A 19,636-nucleotide genomic window follows, 5' to 3' on the forward strand; every position below is an offset into this window, starting at 1 on the left:
AAAATGGCCCAGATGCTGCTTTCCACAAACTCCATCCTTATGTCTTCTTGGGTGTTTTTCAATGTGTTAGTCCACAGAGTGGAAGGCATTACCACGCTCATTTATTTTTCATGGAGTGTTGTAACAGGAATCCTGGATTCGACAAGTGAAGGTGGAAGCTATATTAATGATGTATGTTAAGTACAGCTGATCAGCACTCCTGTCATCGTAACATCACTGAGAGCATCAGAGCAAAGAGGCACACAGGTGGCAATGTGGTCACGTACTGTATCCCTTCTGCCGCAAGATCCGTAATGAAGTGACTAGAGGTGAATCTTCAGCTTTCAGCCTAAGTTAGTTGCTCTCCAGAGTTAGTGAGCCATCCCAGGGTGAATCTAACTCAGTGGGTCTCCATCTGTCCCTCCCTCTCTTCCTTCCTTCCAACAAATATCTCTTAAGCTCCTGCCGTGTATCGGACAATGCCTTAGGCCTAGGAATCTGCATGTAACAAGCTCTGTAAATGATTTTCACATAGCTGGTTCACGGAACACATTGTAGGAGAAGCTGGCCTAAAGAAACCTGTAATTGGTACTGTGGTTGTCTCTCTAGCATCCATTTTATCCAGCCCCCCACCCCCTCACACAGATGTATGTTGTGTTTAGGTGGCTCTGTTCTCAGCCATGTGCTTCGGCAGAGGCTGACCAAAGAGGCATACATATCATTGATGAAAATAGTCAATAAACAATGTATAAGAGGAATAGAAAAGAGTTTCCTTTGAGCCAAAACTGAGGACTACAGCCTGGGAGACACAGATTCAAGAAGCCTTTGAATTGTGTTCTGCTGTCTTCAAAATGGGGCGGGGGGCTCATAAAGACAAAAAAACTGCAAAATTACATAAGTTGTTTGGCAAGAATTAGGAGTGGAGCTGGCAAGAAGTAAGGGTGATAGTTAGCAAGGATTGGTCCAAATGGTTGCATAGTTACAAGGGGAGACCTTGAGACCATAGAGCTGCAGCTGGCAGCAGCTAGCAGATATTGTTTTGAGACTGGCTGGTTGTGTCCTTGAGTCTGACAGAGTTCAGAAAATTCAAGTTCTCAGTAATGCAGGAACATATCTGAAACCACATCCACCACGGCCATCCAGCCCCATTTTGGATGCCTGAACCACAGTTACTCCATTTCGATTTTTTTAAAAATGCATTCTTCTCGTTAATGGTTAAAGCAGATGTACAATGTATGTCTGATAGGCCACAAAACAGGCTGTTCTGGTTAGCATTAAGTCTAAGTTAAATCATGTACAAGCCAGAATGTCTTTCTCACACCTCAGTATGTGAAAATTTCTTTCATCAGTATGGCAACACGGTCACATACTGCGTCTCTTATGCAGGAAGATCGGTAATGAAGGGACTAGAGGTGTGAACCCACAGGGCAGGTTTGGATTGTGTTAGGCAATCATGGTTTTCCCCTTTGGGGTTGGTTTAGACATGGCCATGTGATGCATTTCAGATCAAGGAAACTGAGGGGAAATTTGCAAAGGGCTTCTGAAAAAGACTTTCTTGCTCCCAGTAAAAGACACAGGAAATGATGGCCTTTTTTTTCTGGACATGGCTGTATCTAGATGTAAAGGATGGCACTGGGGCAGCCACCTTGTGATGGTGAGGGGGAGGCTAGCCCAAAAAGGAAGGCTGCCCACCAGGGTGACAGAGCAGCAAGATGGAAGAAACTTGGTCCTTGATGATGTCATTGAACTACTGAATTATCCAACCCTGGAGCTGTCCTATCCTTGGACTTCCAGGGATAGGTTGATCCCTTTCCTTGTTGTTTAAGCCAGATGAGTTTGAGATTCTTTTATGCTTTCTGCTAAAAACATTCAAACTGGTACTGACTGTGTATGTGCATTTTTGATTCGGGGCTTAATCTTTCTGTAACTTATTAAATAATTGCAACGTAATGTCTCAGGTGGGTTCCCTAGAAGCAGAGACTGAGATCGGGGTTCGGGTGCGCATAATTCATTGAGGTTGTGCACTCAGGAGAAAGCAATAAAGGAGGGAGTAAAATAGGCTAGGAAGAGGGAAAGAAATGAGTAAGGGTGTTATCTCAGGCCAAGTTGATTCTTAGCTGATCCATGGGAGGTTCTGGATCTGCATTGTCTAATATGGTAGGCATTAGTCATATGAAGCCATTAAAATTTAAATTAATTAAAAAGAATTAAATTTTAATTCAGTTCTTTAGTTTCACGTCAGGTGTTCAGTAGCCACATGTGGCTAAATGGCTACCATATTGGACAGAGCAGACATAATTATTTCCATCATCACAGAAAATTTTACTGGACAGCACCTTGGAGTGTCAATCATTACACAGAGTTGCCCTACCCTGATGCTTTAGCATACCGCTGTTGGGCAGTGGTTAACTCCCCCTGTGAGGAGTGGTGGCACAACCTCCCAGGAGATCCAGGAAGGTGGTTCTAAGGGGGTGGCTCCAATCAGCTCCAAATTCATCATTAGGTAAAGGAATCTGGGTGGAGTTGTGCCAACAGCAACTACACCATGGTGTCAAGTGGGCATGAGCTGGGATGTGGTGCTTTGGGCACAGTGATTAGGCAGTACCCCTTCCCCACTGATGCACATTGGGAATTCAGAATCTCCTTGAATTCCTCCTAGGGGGCACCTTTGATCCCTATCCACCCCAAGTGTTCAGACATGTACCAACTGTATAAGCATATCTGATGGATGGGTCACTCTAGTGATGCTCAGATTTCAGCGGGGACAGAGGAGGCTCAGAGAGCGGACTCTAAGGGATAAAGGGACACAGCCGAGTGAGTAAGACCTAGAAAAAGTGCTTGAATGTCACAGAAGGATGGTGACTCTGGGCAGAACGTGGAGCTGCTGCCAGAAGTGTCTCATCCAGGCTCTGTGTCCTGCTAGAAAGAAGAAGGTATAAGGGACTTCCCTGGTGGCGCTGTGGTTAAGAATCCGCCTGCCGATGCAGGGGACATAGGTTCAAGCCCTGGTCCAGGAAGATCCCATATGTTGTGGAACAACTAAGCCTGTGTGCCGCAACTACTGAAGCCCATGCACCTGGTGCCATGCTCCGCAGCAAGGGAAGCCACCACAATGGGAAGCCCACACACCACAATGAAGACCCATCATGGCCATAAATAAATAAATTAAATTATTTTAAAAAAAAAAGAAGGTATAAGTTAAGTGCTCATATGCACTTTCCTGTGTTGTGTGTGTGTCTTCTCTTTGGTCACCTCTTCATATGACACCAGTTTTGTAATACCATCTTCCACAAAGAGAATAAGATAATTCAGTCTTTCCTCTTTGCATGCTTCAACAACTTTTTAAAAACATTTATTTATTTATTTATTTATTTGCCATACCCCAAATGGCATGCAGGATCTTAGTTCCCCAATCAGGGATTGAACCCACACCCCCTGCAGTGGAAACATGGAGTCTTAACCACTAGACCTTCAGGGAAGTCCCAACAACTTCTTTTCTTAATTGCTACTTTGTTTATTTTTAATTTATTTATGGCTGTGTTGGGTCTTCGTTGCTGTGCGCAGGCTTTCTCTAGTTGCGGCAAGCGGGGGTTACTCTTCGTTGCGGTGCATATGCTTCTCATTGCAGTGGCTTCTCTTTGTTGCGGAGCACGGGCTCTAGGCGTGCCGGCTTCAGTAGTTGTGGCACACAGGCTCAGTAGTTGTGGCTCACGGGCTCTAGAGAGCACTCAGGCTCAGTAGTTGTGGCGTACAGGCTTAGTTGCTCCACGGCATGTGGGATCTTACTGGACCAGGGCTTGAACCTGTGTCCCCTGCATTGGCAGGCAGATTCTTAACCACTGCGCCACTAGGGAAGCCCTTAACTGCTACTTTAGAAACATTTCTTTTTGCTTCACAACTAGTTATGGGGAAATGACCCATCTTTACCTTCTGCCTCTGTATCTTGATCTGGGGTTATTTCCTCTCTAGGGGGAAGTCCTCAGATAACACAGCCCTGTGATCGTACTCTCCCTGGTCTCCCAACAGCTGCTGCCAAAGCAGCAAGTCCAGCTGAGGCCAGGTCCTCACTGCCCTGATCCACCAGTGGCTTGGTCCCCGGGGGCAGGGTGGTGGTGATGGGTGTTAGTGCAGGAGGAGGTGGTGTGGAGCTGAGTCATAATTGCCCCTGAGCAGGAAGCGAAGGAGCTTCTTATTCAGATTCTTCTCCTTGGGGTCAAAGATAGAACTCAGAAACTGAACGACACTGGTGGTGTTCCGTTCGTATCCCCTCAGTGTACATCAGCCCATCATCCGACTTTCGGTACCAGCAACTCTCTCTGAGGCTGTTCTCTGGCCACTGAAGCCCACTCTGCTCACCTGTGTGACAGGCTGCTGGTGTCCAGGAATTATTGTCCCTCCCCTCCCCCTCCCCCCTCTCCCCACTAGCCTTCCACCAACAATTTTTTTTTACGATTTTTTTTTTGGATGTAGACCATTTTTAAAGTCTTTATTGAATTTGTTTTGGTTTTTTGGCCATGAGGCATGTGGGATCTTAGCTCCCTAACCAGGGATCAAACCTGCACCCCCTGCATTGGAAGGTGAAGTCAACAACTGGACTGCCAGGAAATCCCCTACTAACAATGAATGGAAGTTAGTATAAATACCAAACCGCCTCATCCCTCTGGGAGGAAATACCTGAGTGTAAGTCTACACTGGCTCCCAGAGTTCCCCATCATGGCTGTGTTCCAGTTGTCTCCATGGTAACTGGCTTGGTAATGTCCAAGTCCCCTCTATTTGGTTGCCTTTCCCATACGGTCTCACTTCCCTTCCTACTGGTGTTTCTTTAGCTTCCAAATGAACTACTTGCACTTGAGTCATTGTCTCAGCTTCTGCTTCTAGGGGACCCCAATGGAGATGCGGGGTGAAGCTGACCGGGGGCAGTGGTCACCGGGGACTGGGTGATGTGGACATGATGCTGGCAGCCTGCTGCCCAGCCCAAGCCCTAGGATGGTCATCAGGGTTCAGAGGCTGGGGCAGCAATGCTTGAGCCTCCATCTCTGCTGAATGATTAGTTTAATTCTGGAGTGAAGGTTATTGGCAAGTGTCTGAGTCATATAACAGGTCACTTACTTCATATCATTCCTATCAGTTATGAAGCTGATACTTTGCTCTCCATCTGTCTTACTTTTGTGTTTATCTCTCAGTTGGCTCAGAACTTGAAAGGAGAGTAAGAGGTTACTAACTCGGCCTCCTGAAACTGTTACAATAAGCATGGCAAAAAGATAGGAATTCTAGATGAGCAAAATCCAAGGAGCTGGGTCAGAGGGTGGTTAGATGCTGGCCACTGGCCTGAGGGATGGAGTAGATCTGTGGTCCACAGAGGCAGAAGGAGGTCCTAGGCAGCATACTGGAATAAGAATTCAGAAACAGACAAGGCAAAAGCCAAATAATGAGAACACCTGGGGATGCTGGGATGTGATACTTTTGATGAGACTAGAGCTCAGTGATCAGAACTGGGTCCTTGCATCCAGAATGGAGGAACACCATCCATTCTGGTCAGTCTGGAACTAGTCAGCTGCCCCCTTTATCAGGCTCTGATTGGACCTGGGAGCAGGAGGCTGGGCTGCAGCTGTGGACAGAAGGGAAACAACAACCAAGGAAATAGGTTGGTACTGATGGATTCTGCCACCAAATATTTAGAAGACTAGCTCAATTCTATCCTTGCTTGTAAAGGGGCAACACTGTGCTTTGTCAAGCCCCAGAGAGGAAAATGCCATTGCTTATTCTCTTTTCTCAGATTTTGCAGACATTAGCCTTAAAAGACTTCCTGCCTGGAAGGTTCCTCTCCAGGACCATGGCAGCTTCCATGGTCTCACCCAACTCGTCTTGGGATGGCTTCTGCATGTCCTGGAAGAGGACGCAGCCACTGCACTGGTTTTGCATCTTCAGGGATGCTGGGTGCCCTCACACTTCTCCTCAGCCAACTTGAGAAAGAAGTGGTCCACACCCCCCAGAACTACATGGTTGTGGCTAAAATAGAAGCCCAGGGAGAGGTAGGTGAAGGAGGCCTGCAGGTGTAGGTTGAGTAGGTGGTTGATGGTGACCTCCACCTGGGTGGAATAATTCTAACGAATCTGAGCTTATGGTTGGTCAATAAGAACCTAAGCACAAAAAATGGTGTTGGCTAGTCCCTGAGGCAGAGCACAGCTGAGAAGATAGTCCCAGAGGTTGAGAATGGAAAAGAAGTTGATGGGTGGTCAGAGGCTGGAAGGAGGGGCATCTCTGGTCTGTTCTGTCCAAGCACTTGAAACAAGAGACAGATCCTCGGGACGCGCAGGCACACTGCCTCTTCTATCTTCATCTCTTTCTGGATCAAAACTTTCTCTCTCATGGATCTCTCCAATCAGTATTTACACAAACTCAAGAGTCTCCCTAAATCTTTGCTTTCAATGTGTTCAGTGGACCAGCATCATCGGCATCACCTAGGAGCCTGCTAGAAATGCAGAATCTCAGGCTCCACCCCAGTCTGCTAAATTACCTGCAGTTTAACATGATCCCCAGGTGACGTGCATGCACAGTAAAGCTTGAGTAGCCCTGCTCTAAACCTCAACCAGGCTTCTCTTCTAAAAATGCAAATCAGTTCTTATCTAACCTCCCCTAAAAAACCCTGTTTTCCCAGATACTTTCCCTCCCTCCCTAGCTTCTGCAACTGCTAACATTTCCTCAAACTCATTTTCCAAAGACCCTCTTTGGCAAACACTGGGCAAATGGGCAGAGTCATTGGTCCCACCTTGGAGACAGCACCTGACGCCCTTTCTCTGTGAATTTTGCCCTGGGCGAGGCAGTCTGACCAGAGTGTAGGGTCCGCTTGTAGAGGATTCTGAGCTCTTAACTGTTGCAGAAGTGACCTTTTCAGAATGTGCCAGTGATTTTCCAGTTTGTTCTCAGCTCTACACTCCACTCTTCGTATTGCAAGTGGCTGAGCCTACAACTATGTTTCCCAGGCTCCCTTGCCAACTGGGTGCTGACAGTGGGAAAGCACTGGCAGCAGATTGAGAGTGGGAGGAGGGGAGTGTTTCCAGGGAGGAGGGGAGTGTTTCCAGCGAGGTGGTACCACCTTCTTGGTTTCAATCCTGCTCCTGGAATATGCTAACACTGCCTCCTGCCCTGGTTCCTCCAACCCCAAGGATGGCAGCGGTTCCCTGCTCTTGCTAATCTCCAGGTTGCCTTCCTTGTTTGGCTTTTTGGTTTTTCCAATACCTATATAACCAGTTCCCCATACCTGGCATGGATATGTTTTCCTGAGTGGACCCTGACTGATACATGGAGGTATCAGAAAATGGGGTTAGGGGCAGGAAGAACGTTTGAGAACTTTAGTATGTTTGCTTTTCTATTCCAAGCAACATTTATTAAGGGTAGTGAATAGCTAGGTGTGGCAGGGCCAGGGGCTGCCCTCTGTTGCCAAACCTCAGGCTGTGTACAGGAATATATATACAGGGAGAGGGGCTGGATGTAGGCAGAGCACCATGCAGGGGTGGCACACCAGTCTCAGATAGGTGAACTCTACTTGACTTGCACAAGGCACACCAGGGAACATACTGGAAACCAGGAGGCAACGGCAGCCCACTGGTGTCATGAGCTCTCACCAACCATCACTCTAACAGTGTTTTCCTTTGCAGTCCAATGTCCTCCACCCTAGGGATTGTGAGCAAGTTTTAGGAATAGAGAAAAAGGCCAGTTCCAGAGGACAATCCTTCTCTCTGCACATGAGTGATTCTCTCTGGTGGTTGTCAGTTAAGTCACAAATTAGTCAGTGTTATCGGGCAGCTGCTGGATGGGGGTCAGAGGAGTTGTCCCCAACAGAAACCTCTTCATCTGGGAACAGGTTGGGGACAAATTTTTTTGGCCGCCTCCATGATCAGTCTTGGTTAGGCCAGCTGCTGAGTTGTCACAATTGGTGACAGTGAATGTCAATATTTTCACAGTCATCCCACACAGCTGAGCTACATCTCACCACAGCATCTGTCCCTTGGCCCTAGGAGGACAGGCAATTCTTTCATATATAATGGGAAAAGATACAAGAGAGAGACTGTCTTTCTCTCAAAGACTGTTCGAGTAGCGGGCCATTGCACCCTAAATAATGCCCTTTCAAAGGGAGAAAGAATTGGATTCTAGAATCACACACTTCTGGGACATTTAGAGAGGGCAGTTTACTGAGTATGATTTTTGCGAGATGATTGTGTAATGAAATGTAAGCCTCAAAGTCTGAGAGAAAGAAAATGTATTTATTCAGAATATCTCATGAGTGTTTGTATATGTATGTTGAAACCCGTCACCCTTCAAGTGTCCTATGATCAAGACAGGGGATGAGAATTATACTGTGTCTGGAAGTGCAGACAATGCTGAGGCTGAGAATGCAAGGCAGGTGGGGATTCCACACCTGGGTGTCCCTTTGGGGACCTGTGGAACTGGTGTGCCGGGGGTGGTCTGAGGTGAGAGCTCTCCCCGGGGATGGAATGCTTCTCTGCCTTTCAGCCTTTTACAAGTGAAGATGCAGCTTGGCCTGGAGGTGCAGTGGGTGGAGGTTTTGACTGAGTCTAGAGGCCCCTGGTGCCGGCCCAGTGTGAGGGGAGGTTGACCCAGCACCTCCTGGCTGCCGTTGGAACTGTGGAGGGTAGCTGGCAGGTAATGACCCCTGATAGAAGGTGGACACACATGCTCTTTCTCTTCTGAAGGTCTAAAAGGTGCAGCTGCGAGCATACCGAACCCTCACAAATGTGTTCCACCTTTCCTTTTTTTCTCTGGGTTGAAAAGCCAAGCCTGTTTCTTTGAATTATGCCTCATTCACTTTCATTTTCTTCATCTATTTCTAAAGGAGCCTAGTGCCTGGAACCCCTGGTTAAACTAAAGATCCTTAGCTTACATGTTGAAAACAAATCTCCATGGTTAAGAAAATGTCAGTAAAAAGTCTTTCTTTTTTAGCTCTAATTTTCTTAAATTAGAATTATGATCCTTGGATTTCCCTGGTGCCACAGTGGTTAAGAATCTGCCTGCCAATGCAGGGGACACGGGTTTGAGCCCTGGTCCAGAAAGATCCCACATGCCGCAGAGCAACTAAGCCTGTGCGCCACAAATGAGCCTGAGTGCGCTCTAGAGCCCACGAACCACAACTACTGAGCCAGCATGCCACAACTACTGAAGTCTGTGCGCCTAGAGCCCGTGCTCAGAGAAGCCCGCTTCTGCACTGCAGAAGCCACTGCAATGAGAAGCCCGCGCACTGCAACGAAGAGTAGCGCTACCCCGCTCACTGCGACTACGCAGCAACGAAGACCCAACGCAGCCAAAAATAAATTAAAAAAAAAAAAAGTATGATCCTTTCAGGATTATCGATGACAGAAAAAGACTTAGTGTTTAGAATGTCCTCTCTTTCTCCAAAGGAGGCAGTGCCTAGTAACCACTTTTTTTTGGCTATGTGCAAAATCAACTTCTTGTAACAATTGCCTCTCCTGTCCAGGACAGACTTAAGTGATAGATGTGGGGATGGAAGACTGCGGGTGTGGGGCAGGGGAAGCGCTGCTTCAGGAAAGGAGAGACAGATTGCCAGAGGCCTTGGAGCTGGTGGAGGAGGGTGGGGTCAAACAAGGCTGAGGTCCGCAAGGGGAGATTAAGACACTGACCACTGAGCAGTGGGTAGGGTGGTTTGAGGAGAAAAGAGATGCTTAATAAGATTATTTGGAGTGAAATACTGTGCACTAGACAATGTAAACCATGACTTTTGTTTCCCCTAGAAAATCTAGACTAGAAATTCTAGATTCGGGAGTAAAATATCCACATCTTTGGTGCTGGGTGTTGTATATATTTTACATCTTAAATATTCAAAGCATGAAGAAACACACAAAGCAAAAAGCGATATTGCACTTCCCCTGTTTTAATTAATCCCAGTGTTCAGAGTTCACCTATCCAAAGCTAATAGTTTGATGTGTATCCTTCAATAGTTTTCCTAAGCATTTATGGACATGTACGTGATTGATTAATAATTTGGCTCAAAAAAAAAATGAGATTGATGGAGAAAAGGGAACCCTCTTGCACTGTTGGTGGGAATGTAGATTGATACAGCCACTATGGAGAACAGTATGGAGGTTCCTTAAAAAACTAAAAAATAGAACTGCCATACAACCCAGCAATCCCACAGCTGGGCATATACCCTGAGAAATCCATAATTCAAAAAGAGTCACGTACCACAATGTTCATTGCAGCTCTATGTACAATAGCCAGGACATGGAAGCAACCTAAGTGTCCATTGACAGATGAATGAATAAAGAAGATGTGGCACATATATACAATGGAATATTACTCAGCCATAAAAAGAAATGAAATTGAGTTATTTGTAGTGAGGTGGATGGACCTAGAGTCTGTCATACAGAGTGAAGTAAGTCAGGAAAAGAAAAACAAATACCGTATGCTAACACATATATATGGAATCTAAAAAACAAACAAAAAATGGTCATGAAGAACCTAGGGGCAAGACGGGAATAAAGACGCAGACCTACTAGAGAATGGACTTGAGGATATGGGGAGGGGGAATGGTAAGCTGGGACAAAGTGAGAGAGTGGCATGGACATATATACACTACCAAATGTAAAATAGCTAGCTAGTGGGAAGCAGCCACATAGCACAGGGAGATCAGCTCGGTGCTTTGTGACCACCTAGAGGGCTGGGATAGGGAGGGTGGGAGGGAGGGAGATGCAAGAGGGAAGAGATATGGGGATATGTGTATATGTATAACTGATTCACTTTGTTATAAAGCAGAAACTAACATAGCATTGTAAAGCAATTATACTCTAATTAAGATGTTAAAAAAATGAGATTGAAAACAATTTCTCTTCAAAATTTCAAAGGTATTGCTCCATTGACTACTTTTTTTTTTTTGCATGTTAAAATTAATTTTTGAACAGTAAATACATGTTTGGGGGATGAATTTGAAAGATAAAAAAGGATACTACTAATACTTCCAGCTGCCTTGTTTCCCGTCACTGGTTTCTTATGTGTATTTCCAGATATATTCTGTAATATCCATGTGTTTACAAATATACATACACATATGTTGAACCATATGAAATTGCCATTTTTGAAGTTAAAAATCAGCAACTTCACGCAATTTAACCTAACACACATATATATGAATATAATTTTTAATCGCACTAATGATAGTGTGCTGTATACACTGTAGTGCGCTTTGGTTTCTGACTTAATGAATCATCTTGAGATCTCCCCATAACTGTTTGCATATAGCTGCCTCATTCTTTTTTAATTTTGTGCCTATTTATTTGTTTTCATGGCAAACTGTTATTCTTTTAAAATTTACGTATAGTAAAATTGAATTTTAATTTTGATGTACAGTTCTTTGTGTTCTAACATCTGTGTACCCACCACTACAATCAGGAAACAGAAATATTTCAAACATATCTATGTCATCACCACCAATGACAAAGAATACTACTGGCAGGCACCTCAAACTTCCCTCCTGATTGTTATGCCTTTCCTACACCCCAAGACAATATTTCTCTTGACTTCTAACACCGTAGGTTAGTTTTGCCTACGTGAAGTAAAGGAGTATACATTCTTTTGTTTGCCTTCTTTGGCTCAACATTATGTAAGGTTCATCCATGTTATTATGTGATTACTATAGAACAATGAATTACACAACATTTCATTATTTTATAGCATTTTTTTGGCATGCAGAATAAAAAAAAAACCTTTCATATAACCTGTTTTTTTGTAATGGTTTCTGGATTTTGTGCTATACTTAGGAAGGCTTTTAGCACTCCAGGGTATAAAATAAATCTTCCAATGTTTTCTTCTAGTGATTTAATAATTTCATTTTTTCAGGTGTACTTTTTTTTTTTCAAGATACTCATTATCCAAATACTCATTTAATCTTCATGGGAAATTTATGATGGATACAATGACACATCTTCATTTTACAGATGAAGAAACTGACACATACAAAAGTTCAGTCATCTTCCCGCATCACAGAACTAATAAATGGCAAACATGCGACTTGAACCCAGTCAGTTGAGTTTAATGCCTTTGTGCTTATTCATTATACTACCCAGCCTTTCCACCCACACAGTGTCTTGAGCATGAGGCAAGGATCCAAACATTTGCAAGAGTGAATTTGTTTACTTAGCAGTCTGATTATCACATAGTTATTCAGTAGGAGCAGAGAATTTGACACTTCACCTCCATTCCCTCAGCCCTTCTCTTTGTTACCAAGAGGCCTCATTCTTGAAATAAGATTTTTTTTTTCTCAGCCCAGTGTTGGGTTTTCCCTTCCAAGGACTCTTCTCATTAGATTGTTGAGTCATCAGCTGGGTAAATAGCCCTAGGACATATGTAAACAATTACAAAACTGTTAAAAAATTGAGCAGGGTGTGTCTCAGAGAAGAGAAGGAAATGTGAAACATACTACAGTTGGAGACCAGGATAAAGGGCAAGAAGCCTGAGGTCAGTTTCCACTTTGGTCACTGAGATCATATGACTCTGGGAAGGTCACTTTTTGGCTCTTCGTTTTGCAATAGCAATAATAATGTAGCCCTTCACTTTTCCTTAGTTTCCTTATTTCTGCCTACAATGGGAATTAAATTAAAAACAAAGATACCAAAAAAACCCCCAAAATTTTTTAAAGAAAAGGCCCCAGGCTGAAAAGTAAGCTAAATTCCTGGAAGAGTCACAGTCAAAGTTTAGATACTGATGTGCAGACCTTTATTCCATGGGAGGTCTTCCGTTTTATAACTTTAATTTTTTAAATAAGTTTTTGGCCGTGCTACGTGGCATGCAGGATCTTAGTTCCCTGTGGAGTCTTAACCACTGGACTGCCAGGGAAGTCCCCATATAATTTTTTTTTTTTTTTTTTTCTATATGCGGGCCTCTCACTGTTGTGGCCTCTCCCGTTGCGGAGCACAAGCTCCGGACGCACAGGCTCAGCGGCCATGGCTCACGGGCCCAGCCGCTCCGCGGCATGTGGGATCCTCCCGGACCGGTGCACGAACCCATGTCCCCTGCATCGGCAGGCGGACTCTCAACCACTGCGCCACCAGGGAAGGGAAGCCCCCCATATAATTTTAATTTACGTAGCCATAAGATGTTCTTTTGCAAAGTAAATATTAATACTGTGTTTCAAAGTGTTCTGGTGAAGTACATTAAAACAGGATAGGAATACAAGTATTTCAGTCCGCTCCAGATCTGTTACTTGCTATAGCCAAAATATGTATGCATATATATTATATACATATATACCCCCCCAACCTTACAAATGTTGGCAAATCTGGTATGTGAAGAACAACACAGCTGTAGCACTTTCACATTTGTGGATAAGTGCTCTCAATGTACAAAATATTTTTTCTTTTCTTTCCTTTTTTTTTCTTTCTTTGCAACCAGGAAAGAATATATGCTGGTGAGGACACTGGGTATCAATCAGTAAATCATTTTGGAGCAAAGTATTGGAGAACATAGCGAAATCAATGTCAATGGTAGTCTATGCCACCATAGTAAGGGATCCAGAGGCAGTGTGGGTAGGTGGTGTGGGCATGGGCTTTAGAGCCATGAAAGCTCTGGGTTCAAATGCTGCCTCTACCATGTCCAAGCTGTGTTACTTTGGGTGAAATTCTTAACCTCTCTGAGCCTCGGGTTTTTAATTTCCATTTTAAAGTTTTCATACAGTGAAGTTTAGTGTTTGTGGTATATAGTTTTCTGGGTTTTGACAAATGCACACAAAGTTGTATATCTACCACTATAGTTATGATATGAACTGTTTCATCATCCCAAAGATTCCTTCATCCTGCCCTTTTGCAGTTAACACCACTTCTACCCCAACCCAGTCCTGGCCCACTCAACTCCTAGCAACCACTGGTCCATTCTCCCTCCCTATAGCTTTGCCTTTTCATAATGTCATATAATTGGAATCTGTTGGGCTGCATCCCACAGGCCTGCAAGCCTTGTACTTGCCCAGCTTCAAGACCAAAGAGAGTCCAGAGTCAGTGACAGAGACATCAGTGGTTTAATGGATGGGGGATCTTACATGTCTGAAACAAGGTCCTGGAGCGACACCCCACTGTGTGCATCAGGACAGGGCACTAGTCTTTGCTTCCAGGCAGAGGGGAGGTTACCAGTTATAGGGAGAATTGGCTCCGGTTGGCTCATTGGTTACCAAGGAAACCAGCAGGAGCGTGCCCCTCACCTCCCCTTTGGTAAACTATCATAGTGGTGAGATTCTGATCTAAAGATGAGAACAATCACTAGCTGGGGCTGGGGGCAAGTATGCAGGCATTTACTGATGAAGGTCTATGATTAAGAGGGGAGGTCAGTCAAGTGAGTAGGGTGTAGGTGAGGCAGGGACTGTACAGAGAGCAAGATATATATGTATGGCTTCTTTTGGGTCACTCAACAAAACTTAAGGAGATCCATTTAGGTTGTTATGAGTATCAACACTCTGTCCTTTATATTTCAGAGTAGCATTCCATGGTATGGAAGTACCACAGTTTGTTTATCCATTCATTGACCTAAGGGCATCTGGGTTTTGATAATTTGTGTCAGATATTCCCTTATAATATCTGTAGAATCTGTGGCAATAAGCCCTCTTTAACTCCTGATATTGATAATTACTGTTTTTCTTTCTATGAGTCTTACTAGGGGCTTACCAATTTTATTAATCTTTTCTAAGAACCAAATTTTAGTCTTGTTGGTTTTTCTCTATTGTCTGTTTTCTATTTCATTGATGTTTTGCTCAGTATCTTTTATTTCATTCCTTCTACTTACTTCGATTTTAGTTTTTTCTTCTTTTTCAAACTTCTTAAGGTGGAAGCTTAGATGATCGATTTTCAATCTTTATTTCCTTTGCAATACAAACACATAATACTATTATTTTCCATGTAAGCACTGCTTTAGCTGAACCTCACAAATTTTGCTATGCTCTGTTCTCATTGTCATTCTTTTAAAATATTTTTTAGTTTCCCTTGTGCTTTGCTTTTTGGCCCATCAACTATTTGGAACTGTGCAGCATAATTTCCAAATATTTGGGGACTTTCTAGATATCTCTGCTATTGATTTCTAATTTAATTACTTTGTGGTCGGAGAACACACTACGTGATATTAAGCTTTTGAAATTAATTGAGACCTGTATTATGAATTAGCACATGGTCTATCTTGGGGAATGTTCTATAAATATTCCAAAAAACCCCCGTGTATTCTGCAGTTGTTGGGTCTTTTCGAAAAAGATCAATTAGGCAAAGTTAGCTGATCCAACTTCTCTATATCCTTACTAATTGTTTTGTCTACTTGTTCTATTAAAGACTGAGAGAGACACCCAAGGACCTGGCACTTAGAATTAAAGATTTTTGAAGAAATATATGAAAATATACGATTTCTGTGAAATAAAAAATAAAGGCGATGTCCAAAGACTGAAATCTTACAATATCGGCCAGAAACATCTGGACCCTGGGAGCCCCGTGTCAGGCACTTCTTGAACCCTGGAAGAGTCCAGAAAAGGGAAGAGGGCCCCTCTGGGAAGCAGTAGGAGTACGAGACACTGAAGGCAGAGAATCCTAACCACAAATACTGAACAAAAGTACACTATCCTTCAGAGCCCTCGGCAGGTTCCCTGGGTCCCTTCTTCTCGCACCCCGGACACCCACACATGCGGTTCTTTGCAGCAGAATTGTCAGCCTTGCGGTCCTCAACAGAAGCAGCACCCTTCCCGCCAGACTTCGCAGCGCCGAAGCCCCGGTGTGCGTCAGCATAGCTCGGGATCTGAGGGCATCTATGCACGCAGTGAGCATAAGCAGCGCAAACCCCTGCATCTTCCGGGAGCGACCCTGGAGCGCGCATGTGCGGGCCCGATTCCAGCTTGTCCCCTCCGGCACTCCGTAGCACTCCCTCGGCGAGCTCCACGTAGGCCGCGCAGGCGCCTTGGGCACACGCTCACCTGGTGCCGTTGTCGCCGTCGCCGCCGCTGCCGCAGGAGCTGGATGGGGGGCCGAGGCCAACCGGTGGCACCCAGAAGAGAGAGACGCGGCGGCGGCGACGCCGACACCCGCAGGACGAGTGTGCCGACCCGCCCGCGAGGCCAAGGAGGAGAGGCGAGGCCTGGCCCCCGCGGTCCCTGGTGTAGAGAACCCTCCGTCGCCGCCGCGGCCGGGTCTCTCAGATTACTCGCCCTCAGGTCTCATTCACATTCAGGAACCCGCGTTGCGCCATGTTCAAGAAACTGAAGCAAAAGATCAGCGAGGAGCAGCAGCAGTTCCAGCAGGCGCTGACCTCTACTCTGGTACTATGGCCGCCGCGCTCCCCTAGTTCCCTGACCTTTGACCTCTAACCTGAGGTTTCCCCCCAGACCCCGGACTGGCAAAGAGCTTAGGGCGGTCCAGGTCCTCCGTGACTCCTGACCCGGGTCCCCTATCCTAAAACTCCGTTCTGGTTGGGGGAGGCTGGATTCGTGATACCTGACCTCTGGTAATTTCCCCTAATGCCCAACCCGGTCTGGGAATAAGTGAGAAGGGCTCCGATCTTTCATGATTTTTGACCCATATCGAAGGTCCACCAACCATCCGAGACCCCAACTCAAGAATGAGGGCGGAATGGGAAAACCAGGGTCCCTTGTAACATCTGATCTCTCGACTGAAGTCCCCTCTCTGATCCCCGACCCGAGATTGAGTACGGAGGGGCCCCTGGCCCGTGACGAAGTCTTAATTCCAAACCCTGGTCCAGGGGTGAGGGCCAGGGGTCGAGCCATTCCTGCCCAGGCTCCTTGCAGGAGCATTGGGACCTGAAAGAGGTGGCGGTGTGGCCGGTGTCCAGCGCCCGAGGCTGTCACGAGTTAGTCACTTCGCATAACTTGGTTGATCCGGGACGGGCGGAGGGGCTGACACTGCGCGGCCCAGCAGGGCTTGCGCCTGTCCGCAGCTCGGCTCTGCTTCTTCAAGTCTCGTTAATATTTGTTTTTCACGAACGCTGTTGCTTCAGGAAATGACAGTTTTCAGGAAAAAGGGGGCGTGTTAGTAGTGTTAATTTAAAGAAGCAGAAGCAGTTTCCTAAGCAGCTGTGATTGTGTGTTTGGGTGCTGGCAGCCCGTGGTCCCTTCAGCAAAGGGGAGGGCGTCTGCTAAATTCCTTCCCAGCCTTTCAGAGTCTCAACAGATGGAGCAAATCTCTCTCTTAACTTTAGAGTTTCTACAAGAGAGGCTGTTTTGACTAATTTGGAGGCATTTCTAAACATCTTTAACATAACATTTATCGTATACAACTTTTAAATATAGCTAACTAATTAACAACTACTAAATCAAACAACTATTGAATTTATTCTGAAACTGTAAATTGAAGTTGTTCTCTAAAAATGTCAAGCTCCCCTAGAGGGAAACAGTGGTTGGGATACATAGGTACATGGTACTGAAAGCTTGCGTGTTCATTCTCCCAAGTGAAACGTAAATAGTGATTAAGATTTCAGTACTAAAATTTTACTTTTCATACCATTTACCACAAGCTTTTAAATTTTACAAAACACCATTATTTAAGAAACAAAGGAAAAACTAAAAAATGAGGTACAGATGAGGAATGTGGGGAAACAGGCGTGGTAGTGAATGTAAGGGACTCTATACATATCACTGATCCAGGATTCCGCCTCTAGAAATTTATTCTAAGAAAATTTAGGATGTATTAAGCAGTTAGCCACATGGATGTTCACTTCAGTGTTGGTTTTTTTTTTTTTTTTTTTTTTTTTTTTTTTACCCATTCAGCGTTGTTTTAATAGGTAAAATCTGGGCCAAAATGTTCAACGCTAGGAAATTGGTTAAACACGTTATATTAGTTATTCCGCAGCCTTAAAAAAATGCCGTCATTTATTAGGTTCTTACTCTATGCTAGGCATTTTGCTTGTATTATTTTGTCTAATTCTCACATAACTCTACAACTTAGAGAATCTTTCATACATGGAGTGAGGCTCAAAGGAGTTAAGTAACCTGCCTGATGTCACACAGCTAGAGTTAGAGCCTACAGAGACGTAGGCTCTAACTTGTAGTAAAAGACAGATTGAAAAACAGTGTGTAGGGGCTTCCTTTGTGGGGAAAGTATGTATATAAGTGTGTATATGTATACACACAGAAATAGTGAAAATAGTTTAAGAAGAATATGCTCCAAGGTGCTCATTCTTTTTCTTATTTGTAATATTATCTTTTTTCATGAGCTTTAACAAAGGGAGGATGTCTTTAGAATAATAGTAAAAGAGCTAGTTAAAAGATAATATATTAGAGCTCCCAGTTTCTATGGGTTGATGCCTCTGGTGAGACATTGCATGTGGAGCAAATAATATCACCTTGTATACAAAAGATTTAAAACAATCCTCTTTGATAACATATATTTATTTAGAATGCCAGAGTAAATTGTTAGTGATCAACTGCTGATAGACACTTGATTATTTTCTGGTCTTGATCCTCAGCTATTCATAACCCTTCAAGTTGAGAAGTTCTGGATTTATTTATTTATTTATTTTGTTTATTTATTTTTGGCTGCATTGGGTCTTCGTTGTTGCGCGTTGCTGCGCGCGGGCTGTCTCTAGTTGTGGTGAGCGGGGGCTACTCTTTGTTGCGGTGTGCAGGCTTCTCATTGCGGTGGCTTCTCTTGTTGCGGAGCACGGGCTCTAGGCATGTGGGCTTCGGTAGTTGTGGCACCGGACTCAGTAGTTGTGGCTCACGGGCTTAGTTGCTCTGCAGGATGTGGGACCTTCCCAGACCAGGGATCGAATCCGTGTCCCCTGTGTTGGCAGGCAGATTCTTAACCACTGTACCATCAGGCAAGTCCCGAAGTTCTGGATTATTGTTTTCAGAGTTAAGGATTTCTTTCAAGCATGAATTAAACAAATATTTTTTGATGGGACAGCCCTTTTATAACAGATTACACATATCCTTGTTTTCTCTTGCAAAGGATCCTGAATTTGTATAATATCAATTTCTTCAGTTTTTTTTTTTTTTTTTTTTTCCGGTACGTGGGCCCACTTCAGTTTTGAGTATGAATTATTTTGTGTTGAAGGCACCATGCCCTCAGGAATTTAATGGTGTGTGAAAGACAATTCCCTTTTACCCACTCAGGAGGATTTGTTTTTGGTCTACTTTTTGTAATTACTTTGTAGCCTCCCTTGCTATCTTCCCAGTGTTGTTCTTCCAACTTCTGAATTGTTTGGGCTTTAAATCAAGACAAGACACTAAACTTCTAAAATTTTGTGTAAAATAAGGACAAGTACCTAAGAGATTCTTTAGTGTATTTTAGTGTATTAACACAAAGTTTGAGACCTTTGTTTTGAGATTTTGGAGGCCTGTGTGTGCATACCTCCTGGTTCTTAGCTTGCTTTCCAGAAGGGAGATTGCCTGATAGGGATGTTTCAAGTAGAGTGAGTTGTCAGGTGTTGATAATTCTGGGATAAATGAACGATTTGCATCATAATATTTGCAAAACTTTCAGTAATAGTAATAGTGTTAGTAACACTATAAGGGTCCCTTAAGTTTTTGAAAGCATTCAATAAAAGACAGCCTTCTGTAGTCCCCAGTCACTTCTCTTTGGTTGGTGCTAAGATTATTTGAACCCTTCTTTTTTTTTTTTTTTTTTTTTTTTTTGGTACGCGGACCTCTCACTGC

The 19,636-nt window shown here is 44.3% G+C and overlaps 1 protein-coding gene across 6 annotated transcripts in view; it reads left to right on the plus strand.

Moving 5' to 3' along the window:
* Nucleotides 1–16,021: 16,021 nt before the first annotated feature.
* GOLGA4 (golgin A4) overlaps nucleotides 16,022–19,636 on the plus strand; it is a 117,890-nt gene continuing 114,275 nt past the window's right edge. For all 6 annotated transcript variants that reach the window (XR_003004756.1, XM_024756835.1, XM_024756808.1 and 3 more), the window contains exon 1: nucleotides 16,022–16,282. Coding sequence is in view for 5 of the 6 variants with exons in the window: in XM_024756835.1 (XP_024612603.1) it covers nucleotides 16,211–16,282 (72 nt within the window). In the remaining variant the exon portion in view is untranslated. The remainder of the gene's footprint in view (nucleotides 16,283–19,636) is intronic.

The sequence above is a fragment of the Neophocaena asiaeorientalis genome, unplaced genomic scaffold (genome assembly GCF_003031525.2).
Source record: "Neophocaena asiaeorientalis asiaeorientalis breed wild unplaced genomic scaffold, Neophocaena_asiaeorientalis_V1.1 scaffold265, whole genome shotgun sequence".
Lineage (NCBI taxonomy): Eukaryota > Metazoa > Chordata > Mammalia > Artiodactyla > Phocoenidae > Neophocaena > Neophocaena asiaeorientalis.